The sequence below is a fragment of the Arvicola amphibius genome, chromosome 12, assembly GCF_903992535.2.
Source record: "Arvicola amphibius chromosome 12, mArvAmp1.2, whole genome shotgun sequence".
In the NCBI taxonomy this organism is placed as follows: Eukaryota; Metazoa; Chordata; class Mammalia; order Rodentia; family Cricetidae; genus Arvicola; species Arvicola amphibius.
The window spans coordinates 153,679,466-153,704,653 of record NC_052058.2 but is presented as its reverse complement, the minus strand read 5'-3'; the positions used below and the strand labels follow the sequence as shown (position 1 = coordinate 153,704,653).

Here is a 25,188-nt window from a genome sequence, read left to right as displayed (position 1 = left end):
AGCCCTCTCTCAGCCCAGTTCTAGTGTCCTTATAATGGAGGGCTAAGCCTTCATCTTTTCTGTGTTTTTATGTGCCTAATTACACTGTGAACTTTGAAAAAGCAGATGATGAGCACTAAGCTGCTTCTGGCTGCCCATGTTTCCTCCTGCCTCAGCTCAGTGACCGAATCAATTAACGTACCCACTCAATAACACACATGTAGTGCACAAGGGCAATTAGGCATTCAGACTTGCAAGGCCCAGTCCCTAAGTAGCCTGCAGCTAGCCCTCCGGCTGAACCAGCACAAGTGACGTGGTAGGAAGCCCTCACCATGGCTCCCAGCGGCCAAGGGGACTGCCTTTCCTAGCCAAGGATGAACTGACGATCCATCCCAATACACAGAACGGGAAAAAGGGAACTTACTTTTAAAGAACACAGTATGTTTTCTTGTAAGGAAGAACTGTGTGCTTTCAACGCCTACTGCTCTTAATAGACCCCTGGAGGTACAGATGGTGACTTCCTGTGCCACTGTCAGCTTACAAACATTAATCAATAGATTGCCTTTTAAGAACTCGCACTAAGATCTTGTGGTCTTTGTATGCATTGAACAAGATTTCTCTTTAGAGTGACATTTTAGAAGTACATGCTGGTTTTTGTAGCTGACAAGTTTACAAAAAGAATTCTAAACTTCATTCTAAATCTGCCCCCACTTAGACTAATGTTTGCTGACCAGGTATGTGGCTATTCACAGGTGAAAATAGGACAGTGGTTCTTAACTCGTGGGCTGTGACCCCTTTGGGGGTGGAACGACCCTTTCATAGGGGTTGCCAAAGACCATCAGGAAACTCAGATATTTACATTATGATTCATAGTATTAGTAAAATTACAGTTAGAAGCAGCAACAAAAATAATTTAAGGTTGAGAGTCACCACAACTTGAGAAACTGTAAAAGGGTCAGAGCACCAGGGAGGCTGAGAACCATAACATCACTACTGTGTACTCCCTCCTCCATCTTGTGCACGGCTCCCTGGGTCCCTGCAGCCTCCAGCCTGCCAAGCCACAGCACCGCCTCCAGGACCGCATCTTCCACAGCTAAGCTCCAGCTCAAACCTGGGCTGGGCTGACACCAGTGCTCCTTCCAAGAGCTGCAAGGTTCCTATGCTGCCTCTCAAGAAAGGGGGCTCTTGTGGTACTCTCAGGCTTTGTCTAGAAGAATCTCCCCGTCTTTGCAGCCAGGAATCACTGGGAATGAGAGGGGCGCCGGAGAACCTTAGCATCAGCGAGCGTACCTGACTTTCCACAGCACTGCTGGAGAACATCTGTCTTCTGACTGACTGAACTGGAACAGAGCACTAGTCCCAAGAATGTTTGCCAATGACCCACTTGAAGTTTTTAAATAGACAAATTAAATGACAGCTTTTCTGAATTGTAAAAGCCTTTTAATCTTCATACTTAGGTATTTCACTTAAAAATTTTTGCTCTGTAGTTATGACTTTTGGAGATCTACTTACCAGTAATAGTATTTCCAATGAAAATAAATGGCAATGGCCCTGAGACTTTGTTAATATTTTGGCAATTTATATATATATATATATATATATATATATACACACACACACATATATATATTTATATACATATACACATATATATTTATATATAAATATATATATTTTAAATTAGGCTGTACATCCGATTGAATCTTATAGTAGCCTTCCTCGATCCTCAGCCTACAGCTCATGAAGTGAAGACAAGTTGAGCCCCTACCAGGTTACTGAACCACTCCAGCCAGAGCAGCTAAGCTGGAATCTTCACCCGGAGCATCCCAGTTTCCAAACCACACACTTTGCATTTCCAACTCAGTTCTTTATACAATATATATATATATATTATATATCATATATAATATATATATATATATATTATATATATATACAATATTCTGTCTGTGTGTATGCCTGCAGACCAGAAGAGGGCACCAGACCCCATTACAGATGGTTGTGAGCCACCATGTGGTTGCTGGGAATTGAACTCAGGACCTTTGGAAGAGCAGGCAATGAATGCTCTTAACCACTGAGCCATCTCTCCAGCCCCTCCAACTCAGTTCTATGGAATAAATTGTACAAGACAGAATCTGCAAGGTGAAGAAAACACATTAGGGTTATTACCCATGAATGTGTGTTTGTGTATACATGTGTGTGTGTACATGCTCTCACATAGGAAACAGATGTTATCTAAAAAGGAAAAGGAAAAATGGAAGACACGACATAAACCCACTAAAGACACAGGACATTAGCAGCATCTGTTTACCCCTCAGCCCATCTCTCAAGCTGACCTGTTGTCAATCTTTTTAACTAGACACACTGTTTCTAAGCAATCTACATTTACATACTTTTAACCTTTCTATGGAAATTCTGCAATTTGTTCATTTTCAATCCACTGTACTTGCGAGACTGCCTTGAACTGATAAGATCATTAATTTTGCTCACATATATTCCATTTCATAACATCAATATAATTTGCACTCATGGTTATTTAATTTGTTCTTCGCTCATGAGCACCAGCACTATTAACAGCCTTGCGTGTGCTCCTTTCAGCATCTGGCTATCATGCTTCCTTCAAAGCACACCAACAATCCCGTAAACACAACATGAGGCACTGCCAGATTTTAATATTTCTGCCCTTCTCATGATTATGAAAGAACACTCTATTATTATTTTAAAATGCATTTCTGAGTCACTTCATATCTGCCTGTCATATGTATACTCACATTTTAGATGACAGATGAAACAGGATTTTTCATCCAACATCAAGTTCTAAGCCACACACTCTATCTTTTCTGAAAGACCAAGCTGTGCAAAGCTTTTCTAAAAACTGCCACCATTCAAAACTTATCTTTATTGTGGCCACTCTCCCACCAGCTAGCCTCTGGATCTTAAAAGAAATACCTCTCCTTCAGGAAACATTAAAACAATTATTTAACATATTTATACTTTCCCATAATCCCATAAAAGCGATCTTTAAAATCCTTAAGACAATGTCAAATTGTACGCCAAATGAATGCATCAACTTATGCATATGGAATTGTTGAAAGAAAAATCTGTTTTCAACAAAAGACTATATGGTATGAACCATCAATGGTATCTCATCAATATTTACAAGCCATTTACAAATGTCAAATCATTTCCCCATTTCAAAATGAGCTATAAATGCTAAAAATCAAGATCAACTGTCTCACCACCAGTCTCCGCAACTTGACTCTTACTTGGTCCATAACTGTCCCCTTTCTCCTGCTTCCTTACAGTGACACTTGACCTGCTGGTGTCTTGTTAATTTAGATAAATCCCAGGCTCTGGCCTTCCTGGCTTGGCCAGTATTGGCACAGCAATTATGTCAACTATTAATTATCAACCTCACAAGTATGCTTCTAACAAATCTTTGGAATGGAGCAGACTTGAAGTCTAACCATTCTGTTTAAGTTCTAAGTACAATTACTTCTTTAATTACTACATCCAAAATTGGACCAAAATTACAGCTGCAACTCAAGAAACAGCAAGAAGCCCGCCAGTTGGGTTTGCAGGAGGCTGCTCAAGGCACGGGAGTCTGTCCCTACCCTTGAAGGTTTCAGAATCATTTCTTCCAAATTCACCCCTACGATAGCTTTTAGTTGTCTAGGTCCAGCCTCTAGGCCCTCCCCACCCCGACTGGCACTATGCTCAGGCCAACCTTACACTCCCTTGTCTCTGCCATGCTTGCTGGGTTTCACTCCTCTGCTTCTTCTGGGAGCCCAGTGCTGCTCCAACTTAGTCTAAGTACAGTGTGATGATCTGCTGACAAGGGCTCACTGTATTTCTCTCTCCCTACCATGCTGCTCCCTTCCTTCCTCTCTCACAAGATGCTCCTGTCTTCAGCACTGCTAAGAGATATTAACCCTTTTCATCACCAATCCCTTACCCACCCTCTCCCATGTCTCACCTATTTTTGAAACATTAGTTTGCTTGGCTCCTTTAAACAACTCCAGCTACTATTTGCTCATTTTCCTCACGGGTCCCTCTGCTCTTCAGGCTTCATTGAAGAAAGAGTAAAAGGGGAAGTTGGGTGTGGTAGTGCATGCCTGTGATTCCAGCAATGAGAGACTGAGGCCAGCCTGGGCAAGAGAGGAGGGGGGAGAGGGAGAGGGGAGGAAGGGAGAGGGAGAGGGGGCAGAGGAGAAAGAGGGGCAAAGGGGGAAGAGAGAAGGAAAGGGAGAGAGAGAGAGAGAGGGGAGAGGAGGGAGGAGAGAGAGGAGAGAGAAGAGAGAGAGAGAGAGAGAGAGAGAGAGAGAGAGAGAGAGAGAGAGAGGAGAGAGAATCAAAGCTGAAGTGACCGGGAAGGAGATGTCCCCTTCCTAGAACCTGCTCAGTGGTTTCCAGGGCTGAAGGAGCTGAGCATGTCCCAGTGCCACCTGCAACTGTAGCCCACGAATTGTGAAGGCTGAATTAGGGTACACAGAACAATATACTGGGAAGACTAGGTGTCGTAGCTACTGCTTTAATCCCAGCACTTAGGAGGCGGAGGCCAGCCTGGTCTACATAGCTACAAAACAAAACCCTGTCTCAAAAGAAAAAGAAAGAAAGCTACATGTAAAACTAAAGGCATTCAGCCAAAGTCATTTTAAGATTGATGACATATATGCTTTAGTTTCAAATATTATAAATGAAAGAACTCCTAAAGAAAAATAAAGGAACATTTAATAAAAAATGATCCAATTCATTTAAAAAGTCACATACAAAGACTTTTTCTTTCTTTTTCTTTTTTGGAAACAGAGTCTTACTTTGTACGAACTGACCAGAGGACTGGGATTAAAAGAATGGATCACCACACCCAGTGAGGACTCATCCTTTAATGGGAGATGGGGAAATGCAATGTCAAAAATGAGCAACCAGTATGGCCATTTGGAGCAAAAGAAGAAACCTAATGATACAGAAACAAAGAGGTGAAAGAGCCACAGACAAAATGAGCAGCTAAACACACCAGCTTTCCCAGAGCTCACGTTGTTTTATAGATCAGGGAGCTAGTTACTAGTGTTTCTAAGTTTCAGTCCCCGCTACGTGAAATAGCCCTGTCTCACTGGCAAGGAGTACATAAGACCGCCACTGGGAATCTTTAGTACAGTTTCTAGCACACAGTAAGCCTGGATAGACAACAGTTGTTAATGTCATCATCATAGTGAATGTTAAAGCAGGTCTCTACGGCCCGAACAACCAATTTTCTTATCTATGACAACGTGAGCACTGACAGAGGACTGGAAAAAACCACCCAGGTGGCACACAACCGGCCAACGTTACGGCATCACAAACCTGATAACCAGCCAGGAACAGACGGTCCCATGGACATCAGTACCACAAACTTTAAGAACCAGGAGAGTCTCGTGACACTTGAACTGTCTCCCAGAACACGAAGAAAAGGCGCTGTAACTGATTTGTCTCACACACCTACTCCACATACAGCGAGAGATGACTCTTATTTAGCTTGCCTGATTTTTCACAGTTAACATGCAGAGTTTGTGCTGTCCTGTAAACTATTTTTAATGTATTATGGCACTGGGCTTTCTTTAGCCCAAGACCTTGTACATGGCAAGCAAGCATTCTATTACTGAGCTACATCTGCATTTAGGAAAGTTATTTCTTTTTAGAATTAACCATATATAAGAGGTATAATATTAAAATTTAGGAGAAAGTTTTATAATCGAGAACTCGGGTAAGAAGAGACAAGCAGAAATCGGGACTGAGGCAGACACTTGCTGCACCAGACACAGCTGGCTTTACTGGTAAGAGAGTGTCTTCAGGCTGGCAGGACAACCCACACATTACACGCACGTTCACCCCAGTCTCACTTCTGCAGCAGGGCTGCAGGATCCAAGAGTATCGCCAGCACAACGATGATGTGCATTTTACTGTCATTTGTTGTCAAATGATTTAAACAGAAATGCCTGGCTGTAGTTAGTGGTCACCAACCAGACAGTGCAATTCAGGAAGGGGAGAAAGACGGAAGTTTCTTCTTTGGTGCTTTCATGATACTTAGGAAACACTGGCCAGCTGTCTTCACGATAGGATAAAAATTTAGATAAAACACCTATGTTAATCTACCACTCTATTAGAAGAATGTCCAGTAATCAATGACTGGGGCTTTTCTCTAGGATTGCAAAGGCAACACAATACACAGAAGATCAAACATAGCTCACAACCTTAGTCACAACAGGACAGCCTCTAACACTGTCACAGTCTGAGGACTCATCAGGACGTCTGTCATTCCTAGCCTGATGAGAGTTGGCCGAGGACACCAGGACATGATGTCACCACTAAAGCCAGGAGCAGCAGACACACCCGCTGATATTTGTGCCCTTTATTAGCAATATGAAAGTATGAAGAAATAAGATAAAACCATTACATAAAAGGAAAATTTGCAAATCATTATCATCTGTAAATGAGAAATCATAAAAATCAGGTTACGTTATTAAACGTAAGAGACTACTAAAGCTGTTAATTTGTTGTTGATTAAGTATAACTCTCTCTAATCAAAAATGCTGGTAATAATAGACAGTGTATAAAATTCTCAAAAAGCCAATTTAAAGTATTATAACAGTATCCTAAGACTTATGACTAAAGCCACATGGTGTTGAGCTTTCCTTTGAAATAAAGCAAGTCAAGCTGGTTGGTAAAATCCTTCCAGCATTTCTTGTTTCTAGGTTACTTCACATAAACCAAATATATTCTCCCCACCCCCACACTCTCCATTCAAACCATGCTGATCCCTGATGCCGATTTCCTATTGGCTCAGCAACCAGCCATGGCAGAACTAGACCTGTTCAGAGAAAGGCTAATTCACATTTATTATTTTCCTTATGCTGTGAAAAGAGGAATATCATGTTTCCTCTCAGAATATGTCCCTGAACTTTTAAAGGCTAAGCATATGGAGAGATCTACAGGAGCATATGAAAAGGCCAAGGATCTGGAATTCTAATTCAATTTCCCCTCATATTTTAGTACAAGCCTGCAGCAAGCATTTCTTTTGAGAGGTATTTTCAGTGGGGAATTTAACAAAGGACGATTGTGTGCTTGACACAGTTGGGTCGCTTTGGTCCCATCTATACCAACTACACAAACATCAGGTTGGAATTAGATGACTTTAAACTTAAAATCAACTATTTCCAGACTACAAACCCTACTCCGTACTTATCAGCACATGTAAGTTCTGAAGTGAGTTACGGCTGAGTTCAAATGTGCAATCTGCATTTTCAAGGGTCTCCCGAAAAAAAAGTCCCTGTGGAGCCTGGCTACCTGATACTGATTGTCCAAGAATGCCGTATAACGTTTTCATTTCCTCTTCCAACAAAATAATTCTCGTCTGCACTGAATGAACCCACCGCTACACGGTTTCGGATGAAAAGCAGATGGCCATCGGCCACATCATTTGCCACCATTTTCTTATTAAATAGGTCTGGCATTTTCTCTAAGAGAACAAAGTCACAGAGAGCTAGCGCTCAGGCCTCCGCCATCACACGGGCATCTCCATCTTCATTTGTGATGTGTCCAGATGGGTCTATAAGACGCAGCGCAAACAGGAAAATATCTGTGCACAGCAGTGTGGTTTTAAAGCACTGTCCACAGGTCCTAGAGAGACCTCCCTCATTAAAAGTGAGGGCTAAAAAGCCCCACTAAAAACAGATAGAGAGCTCTCTTTCTTAGAATGTGGGTCATGACTCTTGTCTAACAAACAGGATGTGGTGGCAGGCATGCCACAAAGGTGACAGACAGAGCTCTCCGAGCTGGATGCTGGGGCTCACTCACAGAAACAGTTCAAGGAGAGGAACTACGTACTTTAGCACAGTTCTAGAGACTGCACTCCACAGCCGCTGCCTACACTGACTCCAGGCCAGGAGGGCACAGGAAGGGGGAGGCTGCTCACCTACCGGTCTGGAGGAAGGGGAAGCAGCAGTCAAGACAGACCCTTTAAGGACACATCCTGATGACCCAGTCTCCTGTGTGACTGTCTCTGAAGAGTGTCTACTAATTCCCTAACTAGCACTACCAACGGGAGAAACACTTCAGGATTGGGGCTGCAGGGGTAATTCATATTCAAAGTGGAACAACTCAGTCACCTGTAAAGCCTAGTTACCCCAGCAAGGCCGCGGCCCAGAGGTGGCTCTTCCTACAACTCTAGCCCCCAGGCTGTGTGCTCCCACAGCAGACACCCAGGGACACCCACACCAGGCAATGCACAAACTGCAGATGCACTGAAAAACAGCCACCTTTATTTTAAGCCTCTAGGCTTCAAGGTTTCTAATGCAGTGACAGGAAAATGGAACGTGTGGACTTTTCTACCCAATTCAGCTAGTCTAATTCTTCATTTCAAACCATAAACAATGAAAAACGGGGTGGAGACACCTGGTTTTGGTCAATGTACCCTAGCAACGCTTCACTGTTCCTAGCTACCAGCTGGCCTTCCACCCACTGTAAGATGAAAGTGCTCAGCCTCCTCCTCTATCCCCCTTGCGAGCTCTGAACAGCTGCTTTTATTAAACACCCTGGCTTATAAACTTATGGCTGCTAACATACGCTGTCTGGGTTTAAATTAATGAACAAATGGAATTTGCCTGAAGAGGTTGTTCTAGGTCCTGAACTGCGAATCAGTTCACGGCATTCTGATATCATTCGAATGGGTCATCAGGCCCAACTGACCATGTCCAAACAGTTCCTGCTCCTTCTAATGAACACTCGAAGGGAAAACGGTCTAATTACTGAAAAGAAGTTTACCTTTAAGAACCTAGATATAGTATTGTTCTTTTCCAACCATAGAGATACTGACAATCCAGATAAAAAAGGCAGAGACAGGTGGATCTCTTTGAGTTCAAGACAAGCCTGGTCTACAGAGTGAGCTGCAGGACAGCCAGGGCTATACAGTGAGTCCTTGTTTAGGAAGACCAAAATAAACATAGAAATAAATAAAAAATCCCTACAAACTTCCATGATATAAATATGAAGAAGTTTAAACTGACTGCATTATGACTTGGGGTATCAGCCTGCTACAATACAACAGGAATGTCACATTCAATTTTGTAGGTATTTTATAGTTTGGTTACTATTTTATGGTTGCAACAACAAAATGTACTCCATACATTGTTATTTAATGTTCTGTCCTTCATGTTTTAGCTAAATGATAAATATAATAATGAATCCACAGGACTCCATAGATAACAACCTTGGAAAACAAGCGGAGCTGTTCTGTTTCTACCAGAGGAAACAGAATTGTCGGTACCATTAGTGACTAAGGCAGGCAGTTCAAATCACCTGTAAATCCTTAGGCCAGCAAGCCTGCATGACTGGCTAGAAGCCAATATAACCAGTTGATGGGAATGATGGGCAGAATCTTTGTTCTTGCTAGTTATGCAGGGAGCGCAGTTAGACTGGGAAACAATTACTGCCTGTCTCAACTCAGAGGTAAATCAAAGAGGCCAGCCTGGCTCTGCTATTCCTTCAGTGCTAGGTTCATAATCCTTTTAGGGGATGGTCTTGCTTGTCCATGTGAAGAAACACAACTTTAACAAAGGGGATTCAGGAATCGCTAAGCAACAAGAGATGAGGGGCGAGGGTGGGCTTGGCTGGCAGTGTAAACCAGACCTCTGAAAAACACTCACAGCCCCAATATCCGTATACTCAGTCCTGGGTCTCCCTTGCAGTTAGTGGGGCATGTGACAAAATCAGAGAAACAAGACTACACACCGAGGTCACCGGGAAAGACCTTTTACTCCCAAATGAAAATATGAATCCTGCTAGGTGGCTGTGGTGATGATCTGCTTAACTGGATGAGAAACGCCTAGGTGCTTTAATAAAGCACACCCAGGCTGTGTTTCTGAGACAATCAGATCGTGAGGGTTCTGATCTGTAGAAGAGTTTGACTCCTGGGAAGTAGAATTCTGGAATGGGGTGGGAGGGCGGCTGGAGATGGGCCACTAGGGCAGTGCCCGTGGGTGGAGTTACATCTCATCCTTCCCATGGCGGCTTCACTCCCCTCTTCCCACCCAGGCACTTTGCTCTGCTTCCTGGGTACCATGACGTCACACCACATGCTCCTGCCACCATGCCCTGCCTCACCAAAGGACCAAGTCAGACAGCAAGGACTACAGACTGAGGGAGATTCACGCAGCTAAATACAGTCCTAAGGCAAACAGGAAGGACACCTGGCTTTTCCCACTCAATCTACTTCACTTCAAAGTTATGTGTCCCTTTGGCATATCCTTAAATATGTGAACAGCAAACAGTGTTGAGAGTCACTTTTACCCATCTCCCACCACCACTACCCGATCTTTGGAAAATCAGAGGGATATATGTGTATGTACATGCATATATATATTCTACAATAAGAAACGAACAGTTTCGCCTACCATAGGTCTCCCTACATCAGAGGGCAGAGCCATGGCTGCCTTGAAAGATGGATGAGAAAGCAATGACTTCAGTCCTGCTAACACTAACCACACTGTGGACGGCACCTAGAGCCCAGAGGAAGCCGGACTCCACGGCCTGCCGTGCCCTATCACTTCCACTGGAGAAGAAACACCGGGCCATCACCCTCGTGCTGTCCATACCACTGAGCGTCTTCCTTTCCATGGACATCAGGCTGAATTCTAGGTTATGCAGCCATTTGAGAAACAAGGGGGGGGGGGGGATCTAAGCCACAGTAATCCCAAAGAGGGCTTAGGACCAGAGGTGGGTGTTCCCCTTCTCCCAAAGTTCTGATGAAGTTGGCTATGGTCCCTTACAAAACTAGATCAATCATCAGCTACATTAGAACTTCACTGGCATTTTCCAAAATAGAAACAAAAGAGGGACTAGGGAGAATCCAGGAATTCTACTAATTCCATGTCAAAAAAAAAATACATTAAAAAAAATACATCTCAGCAGGAGCATGTCAACATATTTTGGCAAATTTCTTAGATGAAAGCCCACAAAATCCAGGCAAACCAGTAGCCGCTCTAGATAGACCCTGACGTCACATAGACCCTGACATCACAGTCACTGGACGACAGTGACCCTGCAGCTGGCAAGGCCCACGTGTTTCAGAACCCACACGCACGACGGAACACAGCACTTCATGTCCCGGGTCTGACAAAGAACTCGCCTCAGTGGATTCTGAAGGAAGGGCAGGAATCAAGCAAGAGACAGGACAGTATTTACAAGAATGTTAATACCAACCAGTTACTTTTAGAGGCATCTCACTGGTAAGAAGCGTGGGGGTGGGGGGTAGGTAAGGAAGAAAGAAACGAGTTTAAACAGACCATGATAAGAAAAACAGCTTCCAAAGATTTAGATTCAAACCTGCAGACCCAGAAATGTTTGGTCATCTATACTGACTTCATATGAGTAACAATTCTGTTTTAAGCCTCCAAACAAACGGCACCCACTTAAGGTGGAACGTCACCATTTACTTCAGCAGCATATATGTCTCAACTAGACATCCAGATTCCTGACTCACAGGCTGGGGACTCAAGTATACTAAGTTATAGACTCCAGGAAAAGTGACGGACTACGGAAAACGACGGCTATTCTCTGGAAATGTCATCAAACACCTCGTTCAAAGCTGAAGGGACAGGGGAGCCAGCAGCACCCTACCCAGCACGTTTCCTGGGGGCACTTCCTCCAGATCTTCCAGCTCTCTTCCCATCAGAAGATACAGGCTCTCCAGCGTGCAGCATGCCATGTGGGGGACAGGAGGCAGGTCCTCCGGCGGAGCCGAGAAGCCTAGTGGGACCTGCCAGAGAAAAACGACGAAACCCAGTGAGGAGAGGAAGGAGTAAGGTATCGCGGGGCCTCAAGGTTTTAGTCAGTCACCTTGTCTACCAAAGCACACAAAGCTGAAATGCTTTTTTTCTATTTTCTGTGGGTTATGATAGAAAACAAGTCACATTCGATGAGTAAATCCTGAAAAACTAAAACCTCTCACATATTTAAAATGTGTCTAAATTCCCACCTATAAGTCCCAAGGTTAAAATTTCTTCTGTGCCCTGGCAGCTCGCTGGCCCAGAGCCCCTGTCACTATGTATGAGCGATATGCCACGCAACAGTTCTCCTGACGGTACCACGCCTGTTTCGATATTCAATATTACCATTATCTTTTAAAACTGCTGGGACCTTCATCAGATCCCCATGTTGTGAAAAGCACTCAACAAGAACTGCGCTAGTGTCCTGAGATACCAACCGATAAAGACGGCATGAAAAGCCAAGCACCTGCTGGGTATGCATGCCACGGCTTAATCTGAAAGGAAGCATATGCTGAAATACTAGGAACACTGAAGGAAATCGGAACACACATGCATAAGAACACACACAAGAACAGGTTTATGAGCCCCCTATTTCATTATTTATTCTTAAGGAGGCACTGTCATGAATGATTCAAGGTGTGAGTTTCATATGTGTTCAGAAATACATCCACTATATCGAAGGACCCCGGAAGTGTATCAATCAACAAATGCATGTGTGGTGCCCACTGGCCCAGAGCTAGCACTAGGATGGAATAAAATGTCTTATTAGATCCTACATATGCTGATGTGGGAGAGTCTTCTGTTTGTGTTGATTTCATTCATTAATAAAGAAACTGCCTTGGCCAGCCCTTAGGTGGGTGGAGTAGACAGAACAGGAAGAAGGAAGTGAGGTAGATGGCTCAGTCAGATGCCACGCTTCTCCTAAGTTAGTCAGACTGCCGTGCCTCTCCTCAGGGAGAGAGATGTGATGAAGCCAGCCGCCAGGTCAGACATGCTAAATCTTTCCCGGTAAGACACGACTCGTGGTGCTACACAGATTATTAGATATGGGTTAGTCAAGATGTGAGAAAGAGGCTGAAACTAATGGCCAGGCAGTATTTAAAAGAATACAATTTGTGTGCTGTTATTTCGGGGTATAAGCTAGCCGGCGGCCAGGAGCGGTATGGCGGGAACGCAGCCCAGACTGACGGAAAAGAAGCAAAGCAAGACAACTCATGGAGGCTCAGAAGAGACGAAGACTCGCGACCCTCAGCAAAGAGATGGCTTTTTGACATGATACATCTCAGTGCCGTGTTCTGTATGACTGCAACTCTCAAGAGCAGCTCTGAAGGCAACACGGCAGCAAATCTAAAATGTAAGGAACACCCCAAGCCTGATGGCACAGGCCTATAGTCCAGGGACTTGGGAGGCTGAGGTAGAAGGATCACAGCTCAAGGCCTGCCTAGGCTACAGAATGAGCTCAAGGCTTTCCTAGGTAACTCAGTGAGACCCTGCTCAAAACCAAAGCAAAAACAGGCTATGGCTGTAGCTCAGTGCCTGCCATGCACAAGGCCACGGTTCAATCTCTGGTAGCACGTGCACACACACTGTGCACGTGTGCTCACTCTCCCCCAGACATCCTTCCCTACTCAATCCTGCAAAGGAGAACAGCCCAGCAACACCCTGATGACAGCAGTGTAAAATCCCAAGGACACCCGGCTAAGTGAGAGCCAGCCCCTAAGTCTCAGAAGTAGGAGCTGATAAGCTGCAGTCTTCTAAACTGCAGGGTATGTTATAACCTGTAACACCCCGCAACAGAAAAATAACAGGGGCTAACTTCACAGCAGGTCTGAGATATTTCACATATCCTTAGGAGTCCCATGGCGCTGACTCCATGGAGTCAACTGTCTTTGTGTTGCTGTGCTGTAGACACATAAGCAACCAGTCCCAACCTGCGGTCTCAGCGACACATGACACACAGGTGGTCAACAGACGTGCTCACGGGGTTTGTAACAGCCAGTAAGTCAGTGCTTCACAGAACAGTCCTGTCCACTGGGACAGTTCAGAGTACGTGATTCTCAGTGACAAGCTAAGATCACAGCAGATGTGCAGGCTGTAAGACCTTCAGTTTCCTACAAATCACAGGTCTCTACACACCAAGTTCTGTGCTCGGTCCACAGCCCAGCAAGGCCTGCCTGCCCATCATGTAGCACTGGAGCATAAACTGCTAACAGTAGAGACTGGGGGCCAAACTCTTACTGTGTTGGCTCAGGCATCTGTCCATGCTGTCTGTTTGTCTGCTCTCAGATAGGCCCGAACAGACGTCAGGCTATGCGGGCGACACCTCCCACCTGCTTGCTTCCAATATCTTTTGCCCGAGGCACTAAGACTTTGGCTCTGCAAACTTCTTGAAGACTGACCACTGCCTTGGCTCTAAAATAACATCGACTTCTTCTCTCCATCCCAAAGTGGCTCTTACCTTGCTTGATATGCAAAGAAGGCCCAAAAAGCTGTTCACTGGTTCATATGGTTCCCAAATGCTACTATGGGAGCCATTTACACAAAATGTTACCAAGGCAACACAATAGATAACAAAGGAATTGGGGTGCCTTTTGCCTATTCGCCCATTCTCCACCACACCCAGCCAGTCTGGAAGTTACCAGACCCCTGAAATAACAACGCTTACCCGCTGTAAAAACTCAGCAGGGCTGTACTTGGGTCCCAGGACAAAAATTTTCTGTCCTCTTCGAGCTACGCCACTGAACACACGAGCAAATGCAATGAAGGCTTCTTGGCTGCTTTCTTCCTGGGGCACAGGTTGAGGGCTAACACTTGCCACATCTGGCTCATCACCTGCCAGGCACAAAAATATATTCCATGCTATAAGTGCTCACTTCAACCCAGGAACTGTTTGCACATACAGAAGACATAGTGAATACGAGTATTTGGTTCAAGGATAGAAACAATATTGATAAAAACTAAGAAGAAGGTCAAAAGATAAAGGACAATGTACCAAGTTAAGCGAATAATGCTGTACCTCTTGGCTCATCTCCCTGGGTACTTGCTAGAAGGGCACCACCATCCTGGGTGGAACCCTGTGGTGCCTGACCCTGTGCTCCTGCTAGCTTCTCTGCATGTCTCTGCCGTGCGCGTTCACGTCTCTGGGCCATTTCTTCTTGAGTGAGCGGCCTACAGGATGTCACAAATATGTTATGATCTGGCAGCACCAAGTACCTCTCAGCTCCTTCAAGCAGCAACATGTAATCATAAGACCACAGAGGTGACGATCAGTTCCACGTCCCCCAAGCAGAGGCTTCCCCAAGTTCCCTCCCGCAAAAGGAGTAAGGAGAGCAGGCTCTCTGTCCTGCTACATCCCTGGCAGCTCGGAGCTTATGAACTGGTGCATGAGTGCCCACGGCTCCAAGAAGCGCAGTCACACAAAACCTTCCAGAGGTCCTCGATCGTTCTGCTGGTAGGGCCAACCAGGAGAAAGAAAAGAATGGCTAACAGGCAGTGATGCTTGGAAGCATGCAAAAGGTCACTATAAGGAATGAGGCTTTCTTTTCAAGTTCCGAAGTGTGTCTTCACAGAGAACAACTGCTCACAAGGAAGGTTGTGATGTCAGGCTGGGAACTCACAATTTAGCGGCACTAAAAGGTCAAACTAAAGCTCTGAGCCACTATCAGACACAGGAGAAGCTCAAAGAGAAAAGGCAGTGCATAAGAGGGATGGCTGTTTGCCAGGGGTCAGGCTGAGTAGAGCCATTAGCAATAATGGAATAATGGAAATTCTTCATGAAAAGTGACTCTCGTTTCTATCAGGATAGAGAAGGTACTGGGAGTTTTTTTAATTAATTTTTTCATTTATTTTACATATCAACCACAGTTTTCCCTCCCCCCACCTCTTTTGCATTCTCTCCCCCACCTCCAGTCTACCCCCACCCACTCCTACTTGGAGCTTCAATACCGCATAAAGCCCTGTAAAAGGTAAGGTGGAGGCTGGGGATTTAGTTAGGAATTTGGGTTTGGAAGGGAGAAACCAGGCACGTGAAGGGTCCCCGGGACTGGTCCCCTTTCAGGCATGCATTCTCAAGACCACCCCTGCATGTCCAATCCCCACACAGAGCAGGACACTCCTGGCCCTGAGCTGTTAGAATCTGGCGTATTTACCATGTACTGGGGCTGGGCATCCAGACTGCCGGGACAACCCTTGAACATAGGCTTAAAGAGCTGCAGCAGCTGGGCTACTCCGCCTCCCTCCCATGCTGTCCCTCGCCTCTGCCATCACCATTTCTCCTTCACTGTAATGGACACCGTGAAACCAGCCTCAGTCTCTTCTTCCACCCTGCCTTGACTCTTTCCTTTTCTTTCTGTTTGAGTACCAGAGGCTGTACAGATAGGCAATGTGCACACAGATAGTCACTATGCACATGATAGGCACTGTGTACACAGATAAGCACTGTGCACATGATAGGCACTGTGTACACAGATAGGCACTGTGCACACGATAGGCACACAGATAGACAGGCACTGTGCACACGATAGGCACACAGACAGATAGGCACTGTGCACACGAAATGGGCTCGTCTTCATGGGAACCTGCATACACCTGCAAATACAGGACACGCCCAGCTTCCCCAGAGCTGCTATCTGTCCTCTACAGCAGCGTCTGATTTGTCCACTTCTTGCCTCTTTGGCATCATCAACAGTCACATCTTCCATTCCTGCTCTTCTGCCCCAAGCTGCACCCTTCTGCTACAAGTTTGCTTCATTTAGTCTTTGCTAAAAGAATGCTCAAGAGTAACATCCATGACTGATTGTACACACGTGTACATGTGTACACACATCACAGAACTGAAGATTACAGAGGGCCCCAGTCTAGCCTAGGAGGCAAGCTCTAGATCAGTGAAAGATCCTGTGGCATGCATGTGTGCGCGCACACACACATGCGTGCACACACATGCAAACACATACACACACGCACACGCAGGCACGCATGTGCATGCACACACACACACACACACGCACACACACCTGAAAGTATGAAATTAAAATACAAACGGAGATCACAGTATTCATTGCTATTGTTTATTATCATTAGTCTATAGTGCAGGAACAGAAATAACAACACAGTGTCTGAAGAGAACTGTGGTCTCCACACCATGCTCACCACTTCACGTGTTACAGCACACATCCATCAGAGCAACTGACGACAGCACACAGTTTATATATTCCAACCTTACATTCAGAGCTTAGAAAGCTTAAAAAGAGTTGACCCAAAGTTAAATGGATAATACAGGAGCCATAATTTAACTGCAATTTGTTGGGTCCAAACTCCACAGTCATCATCTTCCAGTTAGTAAGAATTAAAAATCACGACCTTAAGAAAAAGCAATTTAAATTAGCTCTCATTAGAAAAGAAGTCCAGTTTTCACCTTTTATTAAACTCTAAAGCCCAAGTTCATGTCATGGCCCAGAATCACCATTTAAGTTGATATTCGTTGTATACACTGACATTCTTGGAACTCAGGAGACTTGAGGCAGGAGGCTTGCCAATTTGAGGCTAGAGTTTTCAATTTTTGTTTGTTTATCAACTTGATACAAGCTATAGTCATCTGGGAAGAGGGAACCTCAGTTGAGAAAATGTCTCCATCACCTGGCTTGCGGGCAAGTCTGTGGGACACTTTCTTGACTAATGACTGATGTGGAGAGTACCACCCCTGGGCAGGTGGTCTTGGTTCTATAAGAAAGGCTGAAGCAAATCACGAGGAGCAAGCCAGTAAGCAGAGCTCCTCCATGACATCTGCTCTATCTCCACCTCCAGGTTCCTGCCAGAGTCCCTGCCCTGACTCCTTGCATAGTAGTCTGCAGCACACAGGTATATGCCAAAGAGGCTCTTTCCTCGTTCTGTTGCTCGGTCATAGTGTTTATCATAGCAATGGGGGAAGCTAAGACACCTGAGCTACATAATAAGATCTTGTCTAAAATAAATAAATACAAATGAGACAAAAATAATAAGCAGCTCTAGTGAGCAGTCAGTATAAAACACATGACTGCTGATGGCTCACCATTGAGTAATGCCTAGTGCCCTGCAGTGTTACAGGCACCAGGACACTAGGAGAAGGACCAGAGCAGGCAGAGGGAAAGCCACAGGAGTGACTAAGTGAGACCTCCAGTATTCTGTGAGTAAGGAAACAGCTGAGAGCAGAGAGTTAGCCAGGCACAGATCCCCACCACCTCCTGAGCAGAGAGCAGCCACCGGCACTAGTGGAGACCGGAGGTGAGAACTAGAGACTGAATGTTATGTTGGTACATAGATTTGGTTGAAAAAGAAAAAAGGCAGGAACAGAAGTCCACCCAGCTGCAGGCTGTCATGCACAAGGACCACACTCCAGCATCTGACGCCGGTGGGAGTAACGGGATTGCTGCAGTCAGTGCAGGTGAAAACCATGCCATAAGGCAGCACAGATAACAGAGAGCAGGTGACCCAAAAGAAGAGACATCTGTCTGATGTAGCTACTAAAAGCTGGTTCTCAAGGAAGAAGCAGAGCCACAGAAAACCAGGGACAATAGGGCAGGTCTGTCTGGAAAACTCCAGTTTCTTACGAACCACAGAACAGCAAAGGCACAGAGTGTACCAAGGGCCAAAAGGCTGGCTGCCTGCTTATAGTCAGGGTGGGTGCTGAGTGCTGACATGCCATGGGACGCTGGGCTGCAGGTTCTACAGGGCGCTGTGGAAGACACAGGCTGCATTCAAACTCTTCTGCAAGTCCTCTGTGTGACCTGGAACACATTATACAATTTTTCCTACGGCTCTTTAATTTCTTCACAAGTCAAACTGAAACAAGAGCTGTTGTGAGACCCAAGTGGCACAGTCGGTGGTGTTGCAGGACTAGCATAACAGCTTAGTGACCGAAACCAACTGCTAGTTCCACAGCTGCGGAGTTAAAGCTTGACCTGCAACGTGGCTACCAGATGTGGGCCTCAGAGATGAACAGACCAGTAGAACAGAAGAGAAAGCCTGTGGTAATCTCTTACACAGAGAGAGCACCGAAACTTCAAGAACAACTGAGCTGGGCTAGCTGACAATGGGGGCGAAGCCTGGTTGTGTTCTCCAGGTCCCCAGTGATCTTTTCGTCTTCTCCCCATTATATATCATTATTTAGTGTATGCTAATTCACACTACAGGAAAAAGAATACTCTGCCCTGGCTTATCACATCTATCAGAGCAGCGGTGAGAATGAGATCAGGTCGCCCCCAGTGGCCAATGTCCTTAACTCAAAGGCAGTATAATTTATATGAAAAACATCAAGCAGAAAACAGAAAGGAACAAGGTGGGGATGACGACTTTACTCAGCTATATCTGGAAACACTGTATGGTATAAAGTAAGTATTAAAACAAAATAGGTAAAACAATCTTATGGAATACAATTGATTGCTCCACCAAAACACACTAAGATATGAAAGACTATTAAAGACAAAAACTCACAGGAGACATAACAAAGCAGTAGAGGAATAGCTACCCTTACGTATGTTCTAGGAAAAGATAAAGGATGAGTCACAGAGGAACTGTACGTGGTAAAAACATGCATTTGAAGCCTCAGGAGTACATTCTTCTATTCTTCAGTATTCTCTCGTGTCTGAGATATTCTTAGCGGCTACACATATAATCTCCAGGATATTTAAAAACTGACTGCTTACGTGGGGCAGTGTAAATACACAGTTACACACTCATCTTCAACTCTTCCCTTGCCCACTCTCTGGCTCACACACTTCCTCCTTGGGCAGTACCCTTCATCCACACATGCATTCACTCATCAATTCTTTCATTTCTCTTCAGAATAAAAATTCTGGAAGATTTTTATATTCAAACTATTAAAAGAAAAAAGCTAAAAAACAAACAACAACAAACCCTCTCTTACACAACCTTTCTCTTAAAGAACAAGCAGACTGGGATTTGAAGAGAAGGGGCTCCCTAGGATGAGGTGCAGCAGGAAGGACGAGACAACACAAGCACCAGAGAAGGAGAGAACTATCTACTGAAACACACTGCTGGGGTCGGGGATGACAGGACAGACTCATTCCATAGCGATTCCCCCAAATCCAGACACTTTATGATCTCCACTGTATCTCTATACTATTTATGGAATATTTATCTAAATGGACAAATATTTTCTTAAGACTTAAAATCTCATCGTATAAAAAGAAAAACATAAAAAGCAATAAGCATAAATACACACTGAAATAAATATGCCAATGAGAGGGGCCACTGCCCTCCAACAGCGCACAAAACTAGGTGTTAAGACTCAATGAAGTTTTTTAAGCAGGAGACCTAATCTTCAGGGGGACATCTTTGCAAAGATTATTCTGAAGGGGTGGGGGGGACGCGAGATGGTTCAGTGGGTAAAGGTGCTTGCCACCAAGCCTGAAGAACTGAGTTCAATCACCAGGACTCTCATGGTATAGGAAAGAATGACAACTGACTCCCACACACTGTCCTGACCTCCACAAAATAAGTAAGCAAGTAAATAAATGTTAGATCTAAAAAACAAACAAACAAACAAAAACAGAAACAAAAAAAAAACTTTTGAAAAAGGGTTTGAGAAAGATCACTGTGGAGCAGGGTGAGAAATACACTAGAAAGTCTCAGAGAGGGAACCAGCTTAGAAGATGCTTTGGTTATTTCCAGAGATGACCAGGGTCTCTAAGAAAGTATGCTGGGATCGATCCAGGCTCTGCCTCTGTAAAGCTTCTTCTTGAACTGGACTGGGATATCTGAGCCCGAGCCAGCATCCTTGCTGATGCCAACACATCTCATCTGGGAAGTGAATTTACACTAAGGAACGCTGCCTAGTCCTCTTCTCCTTCTCCGGCCTGGGAACCAGGCAGCCAGGCCTCGAGCTCCTGCAGTGAACCGCCTGCTCCTCAGAAGGTATAAGAAGAGCACCCACCTGCCATACTTTCTGTCCCTGGTCCTGGGGCCTGAACACTCCTCAGAGCCCTGCTATGAAATTAATAACTCTTCTAATAAAAACTCCTCATTCCCCAGTATCCTCCTTAGAGTGCTCTTGAACCACCAGCCCCATCCAAAACCTAACAGGATCTAACAAGTTGGGGAGGCGGGAGCTATGGAGAGAACACATGGGGAGTAGAGATGAAGAATGGAAGGGTTTCCCAAGACTCTGAACTTGACAATCCTCTCCAGAATCTGCCAGCCCTGCAGACACGATCTACAGAGAACTACTGATCAGACATCCAGTCTGCACTGAGGGAGACATACCTAGAGACAGGGCAGGCCGACTGCATCGTACCTGACATGTTCAATGAAAGGTTGACTGTCGTTAATACAGCTATTACTAGCCTTTACGTTTATATCAGTTCAAGTCAATACTCCACAGTTAATTTCAACAGCTTTCTTCTACAGAGGTGACACAAGGACAGATGAGCAAACAGATTCTAAGTGACTCCAGGGCAGGGGTGATGAAGAGTGGCAGCATCTGTACCCTCCACCCGCACCCCAGCAACATGCCTACCAGTCAATCACAGGCCTTTGCCCTAGTCCAGTCCCACGTCCCCTTTGCTTACCTTGGCTTGTTCTGAGGCAAGGCTTTCGCATCAACCGCAAACATTTTGGAAACAAAGATGATAACTGGAGCAGTGTCTTCACTTCCACATTTCATAAAAGCTAAATAAACAGGGAGCAAAACGTCACTGCTTTCCCCAAGATTAAAAACCTAATAGTAGTTGTGAACAGCAATTGCACTTAGAATGCAGCATCGTCTACAGGCGTTAGCTCCTTACAGCTGTGATAAAGAAGCAAAGCTGAAGGGAGGGAGCTGGCAGGTTCTTCCCAGAGGCACAGCTGGAGAAAGGGCTTGGCAACCTTCAGCAAACCCTAATCAAGGTTCCTCCGCATCCAAAGGAGAAGGCACAGAACAAAGTACTGCTACCAGGATCAAAAGCCAACAACGGAGTTCCTTAAACGTTTTTCTAATCCCTTATGAGGGCAAGCTAAAGTAGGAAATAGACAAAAGTGATGTCATTAGAGCTGGAGAGATGGCTCATCAGCTAAAGAGCACTGGCTGCTCTTCTAGGGGACCCAAGTTCAGTTCCCAGCACCCACACGGCAGCTCACAACCATCTGTAACTCCAGCTCCCACTTCCGGCTTCCATGGGCATCAAGCAAGCATGTGATACACAGGCTTGCGTGCAGACAAAATGCTAGCATGCAAATAATGATAATAATACTAAAGTTTAAAATTAGTTATCAGGATGGTAACATAGTAACAAAGCTCAGAAACATAGACTCAGTGCCATAAAGAAGTCAGCTCTTTCTAAGCAACTAACGTTTAACACAATCCCATGTCAGAACCTCGGAGATACTGACTTTTTCCTGAACCTAAACGCAGGCATAAGACCACTGATTATCAGCTTTTAGAAAACTCATTACCTCTTATCAAAATAATTTCTACGAAGAGTAAAACATTAAAAAATATCAAATTAACCAAGTGGTATGTCTAATCACAGCACTAGGGAGGCAGAGGCAGAGAGATCTCTGTGAGTTCAAGGCTTCCAGGAAAGCTAGGGGAACCTGTCTCAAAAAACAAAGATAGATAAATAGATGGACAGACAGACAGACAGACAGACAGAAGAAAATAATAAAACAAGAAAACTACAGGAGGCAAGAGTAAACAGTTTGAACATGTTAACAGCATCAGTCGGGTGAGATAACGGCTGCTTGGCCCACAGAAGCGGTGGAAATGCTGGGTGGTAGCTGGATTCTGGATATATTTTAAATGAAGAATCCCTAGTTCCAGTAGAGTGGGTCCAGGGGTGTGAGGTCAGTGTAAGAACCACAGAGGACTCCAGGCCTTTAGACTCAGCAGATGAAAGGGTGGGCGCAGCTCTAATTACAGCAGGAATACTTGGAAGAAGCACACTGGGGTAAGTCAAGTCTGCAATGCTTCTGAAGCAGAGCAGAGGGAAGGCAGGGCTGGGGGTGGGGGTGAGCAAGCTAGGCAAGGATAGTGAGTCTGGAGTCCGCAGAGCTCCTGTGCATGCACACAGATGGGGAACTGAGTACATAGCTGTCGTGGACAGTCGGAAGGAAAGGTGAGCTCAGCAAGACTGCAGATAAAACGAGGTGTAAGGAAGGGATGCTGTGTGTGACATCCAAAGGGAAAATGCTGGGGACAAAGCAACATAGGAAGCAGCAGAGTGTGGATGTCAGGGAAGGCCAGGTTCAGAGGAGGAAGCAGCAGTCAACTACGTCAAATCCCAGCGCCGGGCGAGGCAGATGAGGATGAGAAACTGGTCTGAGTAACCAAGAGAGTCAACAGTGGGCCCAGCTACAGCAGTTGTGGACTGGGGCTGCAGGGGTTACAAATTTCAGGATGAGAGGAACTGGAGACATCGATCACAAGTTCCAGGGAGCCCAGAGCCTGGAATGCCAGTAGCCCTCATGGGGAGTGTGGACCAGTACAGTCCCAGGAACCACTCCTTCAGTCCCTAAGAAGCAGTCACAGCAGTGACTTCGTAGGCTCAGGGAATGCATGCCGGGCTGTTCAGGAAGAGGAGCAAAGTGGGAGCAGCAATGAGATCAGAGCAGCAAGCAGAAGGAGGCTGGGTCACGGCTGCTACCCAGAGGGCTCAGCAACATGCTATAGTAAAAGGAAAGCTTTGGAGAGGGGACACGGTCAGTTTTAGCAGTGGTTACTAGTGGAGGTAGATGTGTGACAAACTGGGCTTCCTGTACACATGCAGCCTGGACTGTGGGCAGCCAGCAGTGTAGCACGCTGCAATGTGCCCATCGCTCCTCACCTGCTTTCAGGGCTTGGGTTTCTAGTGGAAGAGACTCAAATGTCTGTGATCCTGTGCACAGCAGTTTTTCCACGCGCTCCGATGTCATGTCAAGAGGACTGGGCAGTTTCTGACACACCATAGCTGAGGCCTGTCGTCAAGGATTCTACACTTTCAGAGCGACTGCACGGAAACACGGAAACAGGCTCGTTTATACAGAGATGCCTAGGCTGCAAGGGACATTGCTTTCTGACCCTGCTCTCAAAACCTGGACCTGCTTCCAGGATGGTCACTGGCTCTAAATATCGACTTCATGAGTCCTGTGAAAAGTTTTATTTTATCATATACATTATCAGCTATTTTATTGTCATTACATTTCTTTTAGAGGACAAATATTGTTTTGAAAAGAATACTTCATAAAATTAATATTAACTCATGCTATATTAATTTTTCTAGTACTTCATATTGGTTCAAGATAGAAGAAGAAGTAAACAGAAAAGACTTACATTGGATTAGAATGGGTTATTTCTAGAGGGTTATCTGATTGTCAATGAAAACCTTCTTATCTTATTTTATAAAATCTATCTCATTCCAAACCACTAAGATAAAGGATACAGAGAACAGCGTGGGATATGGGGAGCCACTGGCTACAAATGGCATTGATCTGGACTTTAGGGTCTGAATGTCGTGCTTCCCGGGCTCCAATTCTTAATCCTAAAGAAGTCACAATTTTATCAATTTTTTCTTTGTCCCTATGGGAAAGATGAGAGAGAGAAGACATAAACAGATATGAATGCGTAGCAAGGAAAATTAGCTTAATTTTGACACCCTTTATTTTTTGCATGTTATTTTTTTAGAGGTGGCTAAAAATAAGTAAAGGGGCCCTGACAAGCAGGCGACTGCCCAAGCTCCATGCTAACACTTCCAGACTCCTTAGAGCCGTGCACAGAGTGCTGCTGTACAATTTACTGACAAGCAGGCGACTGCCCAAGCTCCATGCTAACACTTCCAGACTCCTTAGAGCCGTGCACAGAGTGCTGCTGTACAATTTACTGAAACAAGCGATGCCTACTGGCGCGGCTTTACCAACAAACGCTAGCATTCTGATTCTGCACACGGGTTGATGAGTTTATAAAAAGCCGGCTTTCTTTTGCACTTGTCCCATGTGAGTCTTTCCCTAGTTCCCTATCTGATCTCTCCCATCACAATTACCGTTTCTTTAAACTGTGCTTACATAAAGCAAGGCCCAGAGCTTCTTTGCTTCTTTCGGCCCCTGCTCTCTACAGCCCAGCAGGCCGCAACACACTGCTGCTCCGGCGCTTCGTCTCCCTTACTTGAGCTATACGCCTCTAATTGTTTCTAAGCCCTATTAACTAACTCAGCCGTGAAGTCCCGTTCACCGTCCCAGTCAAGTTCAGCTATCTAAGAGCAAATGACCCCACCCCCCAAAAAACAATTTTACAAGAGCCTTACTTTTTCAGGACCGCGTCATACAAACTCCAAATATTTTCCAGGATCAACTGTACAAATAAAGGTTTCTTTCCTTTGGCCTGCGCAGAAGAACATGTCAGCTTCAGTGCCTGAACATTGACACAGCCGCGTTCTCACCCCAGCGCTGCCTATTTATGCTAGAG

General features: G+C 45.1%; 1 protein-coding gene across 2 annotated transcripts in view; it reads right to left on the bottom strand.

Moving 5' to 3' along the window:
• Efl1 (elongation factor like GTPase 1) overlaps positions 1-25,188 on the bottom strand; it is a 109,511-nt gene that overhangs the window by 57,113 nt on the left and 27,210 nt on the right. For both annotated transcript variants that reach the window (XM_038313715.2, XM_038313717.2), the window contains 7 exons: positions 25,028-25,104; positions 24,170-24,306; positions 23,576-23,698; positions 21,341-21,440; positions 14,794-14,945; positions 14,443-14,609; positions 11,629-11,767 (listed from right to left, as the gene is read on the bottom strand). In XM_038313715.2, coding sequence (XP_038169643.1) covers positions 11,629-11,767; positions 14,443-14,609; positions 14,794-14,945; positions 21,341-21,440; positions 23,576-23,698; positions 24,170-24,306; positions 25,028-25,104 — 895 coding nt within the window. The remainder of the gene's footprint in view (positions 1-11,628; positions 11,768-14,442; positions 14,610-14,793; positions 14,946-21,340; positions 21,441-23,575; positions 23,699-24,169; positions 24,307-25,027; positions 25,105-25,188) is intronic.